We start from the raw sequence: 14,700 nt of genomic DNA, 5'->3' as shown, positions 1-14,700 counted from the left end.
TGACAAACAGAATCTGGCTGTGTTCCAACTGCCTTTCCCACAGTCTGGGAGACAGACACATCCAATGCTGGGGCTCGTGTGGATGTGCAGGGCTGTGTATGGGATGTGGGTGACAAAGAACCTGAACCCTCCATTCAGAGCGACACCTACCTTCTGCCCCAAGAGGCCAGGAAGCCCAGGGGAGCCTGCAGCCCCCTTCTCACCCTGCAGGGAGATGCAGACAGTGGGGGTTAGGAAGAGTTTCTGCAGCAGGTTTGGAAAGCCGCCAACCCCATGGCTTAGGGCCTTGCCTTCCCTTGCTCCTGCCCCCTGCCCCTGCCCTAGCTGGCTTTCCAAAAAGCTCTACCTCCCCTCAGCCCCGATCCCGGCTGGCTACTTCTCTGGGCCACTTCACACTGGTGACACCTGCATGACTTCTTTCCTCACTCCCATGTGACCCAGGCCCTTGTCACTCATGCTGGGGAGAAGTGACATGGGCCACAGATCATAACAAAGGCCAGAAGCATCTAGTGCGTCCTGAGGGTCTCCTGGGAGAGGTGAGCAGTTCCGAATGCCAGTGGTTGGGCAAGCGATTCCTTTTCACCACTCTGCTCTTCTTTAGATTCTTAATGCTTAGCAACTAAGGGCCCCCAGTCTTTTCTGGCACCCCCTCTCTGTCTCTAGCTATAACCAGCTCACTGTATTTGGACATAGGGTCATTGCAAATGTAATGAGTTAGGATGAGGTCACACTGGAGTAGGGTGAGACCCTATCCAACGTGCTGATGTCCTTATTAAAGGGAGAAATTTGGGCACAGACATGCACACAGGGAAATGCCATGTGGAGATGGAGGCAGAGATTGGGGTGCTGTGTCTATAAGCCAGGGAATGCCAAAGACTGCAGCAGGCACCAGAAGCCAGGAGAGAGGCCTGGAGCAATCTCCCCCTCGGCCCTCAGACAGAACACACCCTGCTAACACCTTGCTTTTGGACTTCCAGCTTCCAGAACCATGGGACAATAAATTTCTGCTGCTCAAACCACCCAGCCTGTGGTACCACAGCCCTAGCAAAATAGTACACTTCCCTTCCTGGCTCCTTCCACTATGGAAGAACTCTTTTTTTCCCCCATGACATGAATCAAAGAGTCCCTTAGAGATACTGAACCCCATTCTCATTTCACAGATTTGGCGAGGGAAGCCCCAAGAGGTTATGTGGCCAACCCCTTACTGAGTCAGTGGCAGAGGTGGGTCGAGCCCCTGTCTCCTTGATCCTCTGCCTTCTAGGACACACAGGCTTCACAGAGCATCTGTCTTGGTCAGCTCAGGAGCCATAACAAACTCTATAGTCTGGGTGGCTTTGCCAGTAGAAATGTATTTTCTTGCAGTTCTAGAAGCTGGAAGTCTGAGATCAGGAGCCAGTATGGCCAGGTTCTGGTGAGAGCCCTCTTCCTGGCTTGAAGACGACAGCCTTCTTGCCATGTTCTCATGGCAAGAAGAAAGGTCTTTCAAAGGCCTCTCTCTGGTTCCCTTTTTCTAGGGCTGCCAATCCCATTGGATTAGGGCCTCACTCTTACGGCCTCATTTAACTTTAATGACCTCCCCAAGTCCCTATCTAAATACAGCCACACTGAAGGCGAGGGCTTCAACATATGGCTCTGGGAGGGACATATTCAGTGCATAGCAGTGTCCAATATCAGGTGAATGCCCAAGAGCACCCCACCAGCAGGGCGGGGGTATCAGGTCAGCACAAGAAGCTTCGCTCCCTTTGGCCCTGGGGAGAGGCAGCTCTCCGGTATAATAATGTGAGCTGAGGGCTCTGGGCTTATAATTTGGTCAGATGTCTCAATGAACATTCCAGCTGGAGCCACAAAAGGTGCCAAACTGTCTTTGGGTGATGCCTCCTTGCCACCTGCCCCGGGGTAGCAGCTGAATGGTGAAGTGGCCCAAGGCTGGCCAGGAGGTGTTGTGGAGGGCCAGGCAGAGGTCCTGGCAGTGGGAGGGAGCCCCCGCTGCCCTGTCTTTCCTGGGCTGCTCCTGTAGATGCGCTTATTCTGGGCATCCTTCAGAAGCAGGGCAGGTGGAGAAGGAAAGGATTCGGGTCCTGACCTATGGAGATCCTTGGGGGAGCAGGAGTGGAGGGAGGCAGTTTCCTCCTTCTGCTGGGCTTTCTGCTGGGTAATCAAGGCTCCCCAGGAGAGTGGGTATGCTCTTGAGTGTGGGTTTCTGAAGCTTGGCCAGGCCATCCCGCCACTCCCCTCGTTCCAGGACACATGCGCCAACAGCATGCTGCAGGCGACACACCAGCCAGAGGATGGGCAGGGAGCAGGGGACCGGCCAAGCCAGGACGAGGGGGCACACGCTCAAATACATGATATCCTACCCTCTGCCCCCTTTTTCCCAGCAAACCTGGGGGCCCCGGCTTCCCTTCTGCTCCTGGGTCTCCCTTTGGGGTAAGAAGAGAAAGTCACTGATAAGAAGGTGGGGCAGGGAGTGAGGGGTAGGACGGGCAGTGATTATTGACCAGCATTTCCAGAACACTTGTCCCTTAAGCTGTTCTCTAAAAAAGGGTGTTCTGGTCAAAAAAGTTTTGAAAATGCCACATAAGATATTTCCTTTTGAGAGTTCCTCAATGCATATTTAGCAAATTAAAGGTTCTGAGAAGGTCTGCAGCAAAGAAACCTGTGTAATATTTTTAACCTAGTATTTCTCAAAATTATTTGACAGTGGAAATTTTTTTCTTGTCACATCTCTTACTGTCACACAAGAGAGAAAGGGAGCCCTGAAGGTGCAGGGGACAAGAGTCACTGCCTGCTGCAGCTGGCATGCCTGCAGGTCAGGACCCAGGGAGGGGGAGGCATTTGCAGTGTGCTCCTGACCAGTGGGCCCTTCTCTGCTCAGCCAGGTCCCCAGCCCCAGGCCAGCCTCACGGGGACTAAAAGCAAAACAGCAGCAGCCCCTCCCACCTCTGCCCCATGACTGATGCTCCGTGCAGCTCAGAACATTCTCCCTGCATCAGTACCTTGGTTCCAGGGATCCCTGGCTCACCCTGTGTGGAAAAAGAGAAACAAATGTGAGAGACTGTAAAAGCAGAAAGAAATGACAAATGAGCAAGGCACCTGTTGGTTGTCAGGGGGAGAGTCAGGGTGGGGTTAGTGAAACATCTGGCCAGCCCTGGCTTTTCTCTGTTCCAGCATCAGGCCCCAGGCCAAAGGAGGCCTATCAGGCTTCTGATCCTTAGAGGGTCCTACTCTTCCCTGAGGTGAGGGGTGTGGCAGGTGGGCGCGTAAGTGAGGCAGCCCAGGAGGAAGGAGAAGAAGGAATGGGTATTTGGTTTGGACATGGTGCTCCCTGCAAGTGGACCTGCTGTGAAGATTGACTTTGAGCACTTGTTTTTCCAGGCAGTCCTCACGTCTGCCGGCCAACCAAATGGGCAGTTAGGGTGGGGTTTGGAGAAGAACTCCTGCTGTCTCTGAAGCTTTGGAAACATATAGCTGCTGAATTACAGAACATAAAGGAAAGATCTGGGCTGCCTTCCTGCCGACTTGGTGCACTGGCAGGCTAGTGAGAACTTCGGTCGAGGCAGGAAACCTTCGCTACTTACTTGCAAGGCTTAGTTACACATCTGTGGCTCAAGGGTATGCACCTGGCACAAATGTTACTTTAAGAAAAGTGTTTCCAAATCCTGCCTGCCCCCTCTTTGCTCTGGTAGTTACCCCACTGAGCCTACAATTCCCAGCTCTGACCTCTCACATCTCTCCCACCTGTCCCTGATGTGCTGGTTACAACAGTCCACTGACCTTCATCCCAGCCACAGCGATTCCGGGAGTCCCCTGGAAGACAGAAAAAAAAAAGGTCTGAAGATGTTCTGCAGCGAGGGGACAGCAGCGGGGCGGTACGGAGCAGTGGACAGCCTCCCCATGGTGAAATGGGAAGGAGGACCACTCACTCACTCCTCCCAACCCCCGACCACCAACCCTGCCCTGGGAGGTGCAGGCGCTGAGCTGACACCTTGAGAATGGATCTGGAGGAAGGGGCTTTGTACAGCTCAGCCTGCAGGTCTCCCTGGGCTTCCCAACCACCTGAGCAGCTCCTGGCCTCTCCTGGGCCGCACAGCAGGGAGTGTGGGGCACTAGATGGGGCTTGAAGGGGGACCTTCGTTGGAATATGAAAGGAGGAGGAGGAGATAGGAAGGGAGAGGGCAGGAGGTTGGAAAGCCACGGGAGAGTGGAGCAAAGACAAAGTAAAGGGGCTGATTTCACCAGGGACAGCCACCCTCAGTGTTTGATTGACATTACCCTCCCATGAGCTCTGTGCATCTCTACCCTCACAGACTGGGGAGTGGCTGGAGTGAATCCTGTTTTCATATATCCCAAGGCCACCTACTTTGAAGGATATATGATGCCCAAAGTGTCCCTTAGCAAATCCCAAGTGGAGGCGATTTTGGGGGATCCTTCCTCTCCACTTGGGTTTTAGGAATGCAGTGGAGCTAGGGGTACTTGGGATGGCTTTTAATGACCCAGAGATGCCCAGGAGGCTGCCTACATCAGGGGGCACTCATAAGAGACCACAGTGCTGCAGCTGGGAGGGCCAGGGCAGGCAGAAGGAGGCCCAGAGAGCTGGGACTCCAGAGGGTCCCTGAACCTGGGAAGAGAGGGGGCGGGGCCTTTGGGCTGCCTGAATGTGGGGAAGGGGAAGGTACCTTGGCTCCATGCTTGCCTGGCATCCCTGGCATGCCCCGTTCTCCCTAGAGGACAAAATAAGAGAAAGGACGAGGAGAGGACCAGACTCAGGGCCTGTCAGCCTGCAGGGATGCGGGTGAGAATGGCTAGTCTGGAGGCTGGGATGGCTGTTCCTTTCACGCTGAGCTCTGAGGACCTTACCCTGGCGGCAGCCATGTGGGCCCCTGCCCTCAGCTATGTGAACTTGCAGGAGGGTCCAAGTTACAGGTCACAGAGCAGAAAAGGCCCCCAGAGAGAGAGGCCCACCTAGAGGAATGCAAGTTCAGCAAGGGAAGGTGACTTGCTTGAGATCTACCTACCACTCCACGGTTGAGAGCTGTACCTGGAACCTGGGCTGTGGGGTGGGACCAGGGGCAGGAGCCCCCCATTGGTCGCTTACCTACTGCATACCTTCCCTCCCGTCCCTGCCTCCTTTTCACTCCAGCAGCTTTGCTAGGATGGTACCTTCTGGCTGTGCCAGACAGGGGCTCTCTTCTCTCTTCATCTGGGGTTCCTTTCCCTTCCAAGTCCCCAGAGTCTAACTCTTCTCAAAGGCATGCACCCCTGCCTATTTCTCTGCACCCTATTTCTGACCCTACTTGTCCGGAGGCACAGGTAGGGTCACCTGACCTTTGTTGCTTCTCTGGGATAGTGTGGGCTCTGCTCTACCACCTCAGCACTGCCCCATCTTTATGTTCAACCTCTTCTCTTTTTTTGAGATGGAGTCTCGCTCTGTCGCCCAGGCTGGAGTGCAATGGCGCCATCTCAGCTCACTGCAACCTCCACCTCCTAGGTTCAAGCGATTCCCCTGTCTCTGCCTCCCAAGTAGCTGGGATTACAGGTGCACACTACCACGTCCAGCTAATTTTTGTATTTTTAGTAGAGATGGGGTTTCACTATATTGGCCAGACTGGCCTCAAATTCCTGACCTTGTGATCTGCCCGCCTTGGCTTCCTAAAGTGCTGGGATTACAGGCATGAGCCACTGCACTCAGCCCATGTTCAACCTCTTTATCTCCCCATGAAAATGCCAAATCTATGAGAGCAGGGTGAGATCAGGAAGAAGGACACACCACAAGGAGGTGGAGTTGGAGATGACAGCCAGTGACAAATGGGAGGCCAAGAGCAGGTAAGTCAGGACTATCACCGGCTACATCAGGGGAGGAGGGAGGGCAGCTCCTGGCTCCATAGCACGAAGCCCTAGCTGGGACCGGGATGGTGTCCAGCAACAGGTGACAGTGGCCAGCCTGCTGCGCTTCCTCCATCTGAAGGCCAGCGCTGTGGATGGGCAACACAGAGGCTGACAGTCCTGCTCCCAGTCCAGCTGCCCCATTGGGTGTGACTGCTGTGGCTGCCAGGCCAGGCTGCAGTTCCCATTGGCTTAAAGACAGAGGGGACCTGGTGTTCCCTGGCTTCCCTCTCAGCTGTCCATGCTCTCCCTTGCCTGCCATCTACAGGAGGTTCTGGTCCACCCTCCTTGCCAAGGCTAGAGTCCTTCCACCCTCTTCCTCCATGATGGGTCTTCCATGCAAGTGTGCACTTCAGCTTCCTAACACGCAGGCTGGATAGCGAGACCCCTGCCTTAAAACATCCCTGGCCTCATGTTGACAGTGGGAAAAGGACCAGGTTCCTGAGCATGACGTTCTGACCTCTGCTTCCTTTCCAGCCTCATCACCTGATATGGGGTGCACCAACTAGTATCTGTGTCCCTGAAACCACCACCAATTTCCATGGTTCTGTCCTTCTACCATTTCTTCAACTTAAAACCCTTCATCGTTTGGCATCTTGGTCGATAAAGCAGCCAGAGTTTCTCTGGTGCCCTGGGCTGAACTGCCCTCACACACTGACCCCCGCACCCCTATGGACCACAGACCTGAGGGCCTCTGAATAGAGAGCGGCTCTGTCCAGCTTTCAGCCTGCAGAGGCTGTTTGATGGGAGTGGGGCCCTTTGATCTCTTCTGTGAAGCTTTTGGTATCCTCTCTAACCCAGCACTGCATCCTCAATGCGGCAGGGACCACTTAGCATTTGTAATCTGCACACACAAATTTATGTCTGCCTGACATGGCTTCACCTTTATCCTCTTTGGGTCAAGTCTCTACATTCTACAAAAGGCCTAGAATCTTTAGTTCCCAATGCCAGCGCCCTCTCTCAGCCTGACCCCACCAGTGACCCCGAACCACAGGTGAGATGGCAGAGTTAAACTCAGGAAGTGATCATGGCAGAAAATCCAGTGCCCTGGGCCTGCCCTAGCCATTAATTTCCTTCTTGTGGGACTGAGAGAGAAGGGCACAGCCATTTACTGCAGCTGTCACTTGTCTGTGCTGGGCTGAAAAGCTTTACAACCTTCCTCTATTGCATCTCCCACAATCCGTTCCAGTGTGGCAGTGGACGTTACTCTTGTTCCACAGGGAAGCGAACTGTGGCTCGCAGAGCCCAGGTGCGATTGCCAAGGTGATGCAGCCCAGGGCTTTGGACAGTTTCTTGTCTGTTATGCCAAGGTGCTCATTTCTCTCAGCCAACCCAAATATTAGATGGACTGATGCTCTATCTGCTTCCATCAAACAGCCTTTGCAGGCTGAAAGCAGGGTAGAGCCTCTCTGCTTGAGGAGGTCCTTAGGTCTGTGACCTATAGGGGTGCAGAGGTCAGTGTGTGAAGGCAGCTCAGCCGGGGTGCCCAGAAAAGCTCAGGGTGGGGCACTGCCTGTGTGCATTGCTGCTCTGAGGCCGGCAGAGGGCGCGGCAGCCCCTCTTCTGAAGTCTGGCCACTCCGGCCACAGCAGTCTCCAAGCCCTCTCAGTAGCACCAGCTGAGGGCTCCTGTCATTCTTTCCTTTGGAGGATCCCCTGCTAACATTCTGAATGAACAAACCAGTTTGACTCAGTACAGAGGCCCCACAGTCCCCTGTTGTGGGTGCAGGTGGGAGGTCAGCTTGGGAGTCCTTGACTATTCAGAGCCCCCCTCCCCCATCATCCCTCTCTTCCAGTTTCTCTGTCTTTTCTCTTGCTTTTCCCCAATGCCCCCACCCTCCTCTTCCCACCTCCATTTCACAGAGCCTGGCTGGGAGTGCACGTGACCACTGCCACTTTCTCCCACTGGTTGCAAAGTGAGGTTAGATCAGATATCTTCCATCCACTGCCGCTCCTCGGGCTCTTCCCCCCCACCCCAGCCCTGTCTCTGCTTGCCTGCATGGCCCTTAGGAAGGGGAGAGGCCAAAGCTGGAGAGGTGGCACTTGGCTTGGTTGGCAGCTCCAGAAAAAGGCTCTGTGGAAGAGGGCCTCTTAGCTTTGGTTAAGAATGCAGCTCCAGGAGTGGCCTCAGCAGGTCTCTGCTCTCCCCTCCCCCTGCCCACAGGGGTGCTCCTACAGGGAGGAGGTGGAGTCTGCTTCAAGCTTGTCTCTGAGCTTCCGGAAGAAACTGTGCAGAGGAAAACCCCGGAGCGTGAGGTTCTCCAGGCTAATTGGGGTTGTCCTCAGCCCCTGTTGATGTGAGTGTGTAAAGACACAATCAGGCACTCAGGGGAAATCAGAGCCCCGGGAGCCTCCTCAGGAGGCAGCCCTCCTTGTTAGGGTGGCTGACCTTCGCCCCTTCCCTCCCCTCTGGGTCAATTCTCTTAATTCCGCAAATGACCCAGGCTCCCCTGATCCCCATGGCAGGGTCTCCCTCCCTCCCACCCCCTTGCTGGGCAGGAAGCAGGGGCACCCCCACTGGCCTCCCCCAGCTGACCTTGCTCTGCCGATCACTCCACTCTCATTAGGCTCACTCCTCGGGGCTTGTCTCCTGGGACCTGCCCCAGCCTGACCTCTGAACTGGGGAACTGGGCTTCTTCTAAAGCAGAAAACATTTGTTCCTGGATGATGGGTGAGGTGACAGTCATTATCAAGGACTCCAGCGTCGCTGTGGCCGGGGACCATGTGCAGGAGACAGGAGGTGGGGCGGGGTGGGGGTGGTTATTGCCAGAGGAGGATGGTGGCCCACGTCTGTTCAGAGGGCTGCTCCTTGGGGCATGTCTTTGTGAGAGCCTGTCTAGAGGCTCCTTCTTTTCTAATTCCTCTCTTAGGTTTTCCTATTTGAAAAGTTTATTAGGAATTACGCTCAGTATACATCCACTCACTCATTACTGTCTTCGTTTTTGGAGGACCTGTCTCTCTCAGTCCAGTGAAGTCCATAGGCCTCAATTTACCTCCTCTACCTCTGCCCTCCCTCATCTTCCCAGCAGGGACTCAGAGGTTCCCCTGGGGGCTCTCAGCCGCCTTACTTGGGCTGGGCAAGTGGGTGCTCTGAGCCTCACAAAAGGTCTCGGCCATGTGCATGGAGTGATGGCAGAATCTGTGACTCCCGGGCCAACATGCAGCCACCCCTCTGCAAGGCTGGCTTTTAAACCTCAGTGCCAAGAACCAATGCAGGAAGGGGTAGATTGTAGTCACTGTGGCTGAGAAGGCTCTGGGGGAGCACAAGTGAGTAGAGAGGTATTTGCTTTGAATGACCTTAAATGCCTGTCCCATCCCTGACTTTGAGGCTGCCACTCAGACTCCCCAGCTGGACCCTGCACCTGAGAACAACACAGCATTGATAGGTCCTCTGTTCTGGCCCTAGCTTCCAGGTGGGAGGATGCATCCTTTACAGAGATGATGGAATGGAAGCGAGCTCCTTGGAGAATAAGCCAGCCATGCTCGGATCCTGTGGGAGTGGTGATTTACTATTGGTTGAACAAGCTGAGCAGGGACTTGCCAAGAAAGCACAGTCTGGAGGGAGGAAGGGGGCTTCAAGGTCAGCTCCCAGTCAAACCAAGGTCAGGCCAGGGAAGCTAGGGGAAATAAATGAATCTCCCTAAGATTAGGCCTAGGTTCTGCCGAAGCCAGGTCTGGGTTGGAAAGCCCTGGGCGAATGCATCTGGGCTCACAGGCTCTTTGTTCTCTGCAGGGGAGGAGGAAGGCCTGCCTGAGAGTGTGGAGTGTTTGGGGGTGGGGGAAGGGGGCAGGCAGTGGACGGCTCAGGCCTCAAGCCTCAAGCCTGGACCAGGGTCTTTTCCCTAGGCCAGAAAAGCTGGGTGTAGAGGGCTAATGTGTTTCTCCCCATAAGGAGTTCCCAGGTCTTCCTTCCGGGAAAAAGGCAGCTCAGTTCCTGCTTCCCTGCCCAAGCCAACTTCCACACCAGAGGACCGGAACCGTGGAAATCCCAGGTCCTCTGGTAATTAGGGCCGGCAGGAAGTGATCCGGGGAATTACCGGGGTCGGGTGCCCCACTGAAGGCTAGGGCTTTGGAAGGGCGGCTGGTTTGTAATCTCAATTTGAGATCGGTTGATTTTGTAGTTAGTTCCAAAAAGAAAAGTCAGCTCTAATTAATCTTGGACTTTGGAGTGCAGGGAAAACAGAGACCAGAGTGCTCAGGGCGGGGGCTGGGGTCACACAAGGTCTCAGATCTGAGGCCCAGGTCTTAGTTTTCTTATCTGCTTTAATGTGAATGTTCTGGATGTCCCTACTAGGATTTCATGGCTTTCAAAGAAAATGCCATCCCCACACTAGCAAGCTCCTGCGTATACGGCTTCCATCTGCACAGAGCGTTCTGTGGGAGTGGGAACAGCATGGGAACAGCATGGGAATGGCATGGGAAGCCTGGGGCTATTCAGGTCCTGCAGGAGCCGGAGGGGTGCAGGAAGGTTTCAGGAATAGCTGACGCGGCAGGTTGGGGCAAGCGCCTCCTCCAGGCTTTTTTTGGGAGTCCTGAGACCATCCCAACTCCCCCAGGCACTCATTTGGGTGGAGTCAGTGCCAATGGGCAAAGCACTCCACTTCCTTAGTTCTTTGACAAGAGCCAACTACCCCTCGTTCTCTGCCTTGGACTCTCCAGACACTGCTCCCAGAGGCTCAGAGAAAGGCCTGAATCCAGCCAGCTCTTACAAGAATGCAAACAGATCAATTGCCACCTCCTTTCCTTTCATTTATGGAGGGGTTTGGGGGAAGGTCTACTGGAAATCATCCTGGGGCCTCCCAGGGCTGCTAAGAGGCAGACAGTAAGTCATTGAGAACAAGGCTTTGGATCACACAGACCTGGCTTCTTTATTTCCTAGCTGTGGACCTTGGGGAAAATGGTCTCTGTGAACCTCAGTTTGCTCATCCATAAGTTGGGAATTGAGTAAAACCTATCTTACAGGGTTGTTACAAGGATTCAGTAAGTTGATGGATGCAAAGTGCCTCGTACACAGCCTGGCTTGTTGAAGAGGCCAGTGGTAAGATAGTTAAAATTGGACAAGTTATCATTCTACCGAAGTGTAGGGCCCTTGCTCTGGCTGGCAGATCGGCATCCTCATGCCCTTTGGCAGAAGGATTGAGGAGGGGCAAGGAGAAGGGCCGGCACGGCCACAGAATGACGGCTGAGATGTCTGTGTAGGTGGGCTTCTGTCCCCATGCCCTTCCCCAGCCCTCTAGCTATCTCATCATAGGGCCCAGCCCATCTCCTCCGAGGGGAATCCCTGTTTCTGGGGAGCCCCACAGGCCTCCAGCAGGGGTAACTGTAGTCGTAAGCTGCTCTAGCCTGAAGCCCTCATGTTCCTCCTCTGGCATGAAACCCACAGCCTGAAAGAAGGGAATGTGTGCTTCAGCCACAGCCCTTCATGCAAACCCTGAGACTTAACATCCAGACCACCACAGGCATCAGATGCGCCCCCACAGCGAGCCAGACAGACCAGCTCTGGTGTACTTAGAGATAAGCTCTCACCAGGTTTTGTGATCCACATTCTATCGACAATACTCGTCAATCCTCTTGAAAGAGAGCCAAGGTTGTAATGTTTTAAACTCGCTTTGCATCTTGCAATGTATTTAAAGTAGATGAGTGTCATAAATTTGTATCAAATAGATACCACATGGGTACACAACAATACTCGCAGTGTCTAGGCAGGAGGGCTGGCCCTGATTGGGGCAGGGGGCAGCACAGGGGCTACTGGCCACACTGGGCTTTGATCTCAAGGCACTGGTGGAGAAGCCTGGCTTGCTGGTCTGGCTGGCCTTTGAGAGGATGCCAGGCCCAGTCCAGCTGCCGGGGGTGGTGGTGGACATTAGTGAACTTCACTGGCTGAGAGCCTGTGGTGTGAGAAAGGTGTCCCCACATGTGGGTCAGATCTCTGGGATAAAGCAAGGGAGCTCATGTGGGTGGCCCATCAGTTACCTCACAGGTGCTGCTCACATCCTGACCTCAAGAGGCAGTCACATGGCCCCTGTCTCAGCTTGGCATCCCCACCTGCTGGCACTGTTCCTCCCCAGGGTGGTAGGGGAAGGCAAACTCATCTTCCCAGCCCCTGTGACCAAGCCACCCTTCATGTTAGTGCTTCCTCCCTGGGCCTTACTCCAAGCAGAGAGCAGAGAGTGGAGAAGAGAATAAAAGAGAGGACCTGATGGGCAAAAGAAGGGAGGGGGGATAGCCCTCCACATCCCAGAGAAACCATTAGTAGGTGGAGGTTGGGAGGGATTGGTCTGTGCAGTTAGCTTAGCCTCTGGTGAGCCCCCTGAGCAGACATTCAACTTCTGCACCAGGGCACAAAGACAGGTTGGCCACAGGGCCTGGACCTATGAGATCTGGTTTCCAATTCCAGCATGGTTGTTTACCAGCTGTGCAACCTTGGGCAAAGTATTAACCTCCCTGAGCTTCTCATTTATACAGTCAGGATAATGAGCTCCAACCACTGAGCCATGGTAAGAACCGAATAAGGTGGAATAAATGAACTTTCTAAACTAGAGATGTGAAATATTGCTGCACTTGTCACTGGGCACCAAAACAAAAAGTCGCTTCATCTCAAGATTCAGAGGGAAAACCTAACTTCTGCCTGATCATGGTGATCACTGGGGTCAAGACACCTGCTGTCCCAGTGAGCCTGGGGCAGTGAGACAGGCATTTGTAGCCTCCCAAGGAATGACCTCCAGTCCCTGGTGGCGGGCCGTCTTCTGCTGGTCATAGTTCTCAGTGCCAGCCCTCTGGCCTCTGGCAGACTTGGAGGCAGTGGAGAGTTGGTGGCAAGATGAGGGACCCAGCAGAGTGAAGGCCAGCACAGAGGAAAGGGAGCCCAGACCAGCCATGGGCTGCTGCCTTTGCAAGGCTAGTGGCTCCAGTGGCACCTACTGAAAAGACTCAGCAACAGGTTGGGAGCTTGGAGGCAGTGGCAACTTCCAGTGACCCAGAGAGGCAGTGATGGGTGTGATGGTCTCACAGCCCCTCCAGATTCCAGGAGAAGAGGCCACTGGAGAAGAGCAGAGAGGGTGGTGTGGTGGAGAAAGAAGGACTGGGAGGCAAGAGGCCAGCACGAAGGGAAGGGTCTTCTCCTCAGTTCCCTGTGAGACCGAGGAGTGGGGATGCTTCTGACAAGCCCTGGATGTGGATGGAGAAAACACGGACGAAGGTTCACGGAGACAGAGCCTCCTCTCAAGGCCAGGGCTCGAGGCTGGGAGCTGCTCCTCTCTTAAGGGTATGGAGCCAACTCTGTCCACATAAAGCCATGGCTTCCCTGAGCTGGAAGGGATTTTAATCCAGTTTCCCAGCTGATATAGACACTTCTCTAAACACATCCCGGACCCGTCATTATCGAGCCTCTAATCGAACACCTTTGGTTACCAGAATTTTCTCCCTTCCTCCCAAGGCATCTGGCCATTAGGAAGCTCCCTCTTCTGGAGCTGGAATTGCTCTTCTTGTAGGGTTTACTCATTGACACTTGCTCTACTTCTTTGGCATTTGTACAAGAAGTGTGATCCCTCTTCCATGCTGGAGCAGGGCGGCTCTGAGCAAACTTCCCGCTTCCTGGGGATAGGAAGTACTCCCCCATAAGCAGGACTACACAGGTCTTCTCTGCAAATCCAGTGTAGCCCTACAATCTGAGTCTAGGATCACCACTCTCCTGGGATCAGGCCCTCTAGTATAAGGACACCCTAACCCTAAGCAGAGGAGTCTCCGTCCTCAGGACAGCAGACCCCATGCTCCTTTCTGGATGAATCACTCTTCCAGCCTGCAGCAGAATGCAGACATCTTTCATGGTATGATGCCAGCCAAGGGCATTGCCATGATGCCTGGATCCTCTGCTGCCCCGCAACCCCTCCACGGCTTGAAAGAGCTGGCACAGCTGCTAATGAAAAACTGACCCCACATTGCACCAGGAGGCAGTAAATTTTATGAGTCTGTGTGAGTGGATAGAGGCAACTGCGGGGGCTGATTTCCACTTCCTGACACAATACAAATGTCTTAGTTTATGTAGAACTAATTAAAGATCTCTCAGGTCTTGCCATTTCATTCACCAAGCACCCATAAAGCCATGTGGTGATGGCAGTCGCCTGACTGCAGCGTGCGAGGAATGTGCTTCGCCAGGAGTGATTCTTCTCTTCCCAACCTTCCTCCCCCTCCTGCTGCTGCCTTTCCTTCTGCCTCTTTTCTCCTCCTAGAAGGCTCTAGTGGCTTCCCAGCCAGGGTCTGGAGGGCAGGGATGGGCTCCTTACAGCCGGTGGTACCATGGGAAGGACCCAGACCTGGAATTGAACTCCTGCTCTGCCACTTATGAGCCAGGAGACTTTGGGCAAGCTCCAGTGCTGTGGTTTGAATGTGTCCCCCGTAGCTCTTGTGCTGGAAACTTAATCCCCAGTGAAACAGTGTGGAGAGGTGGGACCTTTAAGAAGTGATTAGGTTATGACAGTTCTGCCCTCATGAATACATTCATGTTGCTGTCATGGGAGTGGGATAGTTATTGTGGGAGTGGGATAGTTATCATGAGTTAGTTATTGTGGACGTGAATTAGTTATTGCAAGAGTGGGTTGGTTATTGTTGGAATGGGTTAGTTATTGTGGGAGTGAATTAGTTATTGTGGGAGTGAATTAGTTATTGTGGGAATGAGTTTGCTATTGTGAGAGTGGGTTGGTTATTGTGGGAGTGGGTTAATTATGTGGGAGAAGATTTGTTATCATGGGAACGTGTTTGTGATTGAAAGACTAGGTTAGTTATTGTGGGAGTGGGTTAGTTATCATGGGAATGGGTTTGG

The 14,700-nt window shown here is 53.8% G+C and overlaps 1 protein-coding gene across 10 annotated transcripts in view; it reads right to left on the bottom strand.

Annotated features, from left to right (window-relative positions):
* COL13A1 (collagen type XIII alpha 1 chain) overlaps positions 1-14,700 on the bottom strand; it is a 78,933-nt gene that overhangs the window by 36,810 nt on the left and 27,423 nt on the right. For 9 of the 10 annotated variants that reach the window (XM_064374233.1, XM_064374223.1, XM_064374225.1 and 6 more), the window contains 4 exons: positions 4,677-4,721; positions 3,775-3,807; positions 2,997-3,023; positions 151-204 (listed from right to left, as the gene is read on the bottom strand). In XM_064374233.1, the coding sequence (XP_064230303.1) occupies positions 151-204; positions 2,997-3,023; positions 3,775-3,807; positions 4,677-4,721 (159 nt within the window). The remainder of the gene's footprint in view (positions 1-150; positions 205-2,996; positions 3,024-3,774; positions 3,808-4,676; positions 4,722-14,700) is intronic. The other variant, XM_064374229.1, reaches the window with a different exon arrangement.

The sequence above is a fragment of the Aotus nancymaae genome, unplaced genomic scaffold (genome assembly GCF_030222135.1).
Source record: "Aotus nancymaae isolate 86718 unplaced genomic scaffold, 86718_ANA_hifiasm-v0.15.2.pri h1tg000010l, whole genome shotgun sequence".
Lineage (NCBI taxonomy): Eukaryota > Metazoa > Chordata > Mammalia > Primates > Aotidae > Aotus > Aotus nancymaae.
This window is presented reverse-complemented; position numbering and strand designations above follow the sequence as displayed.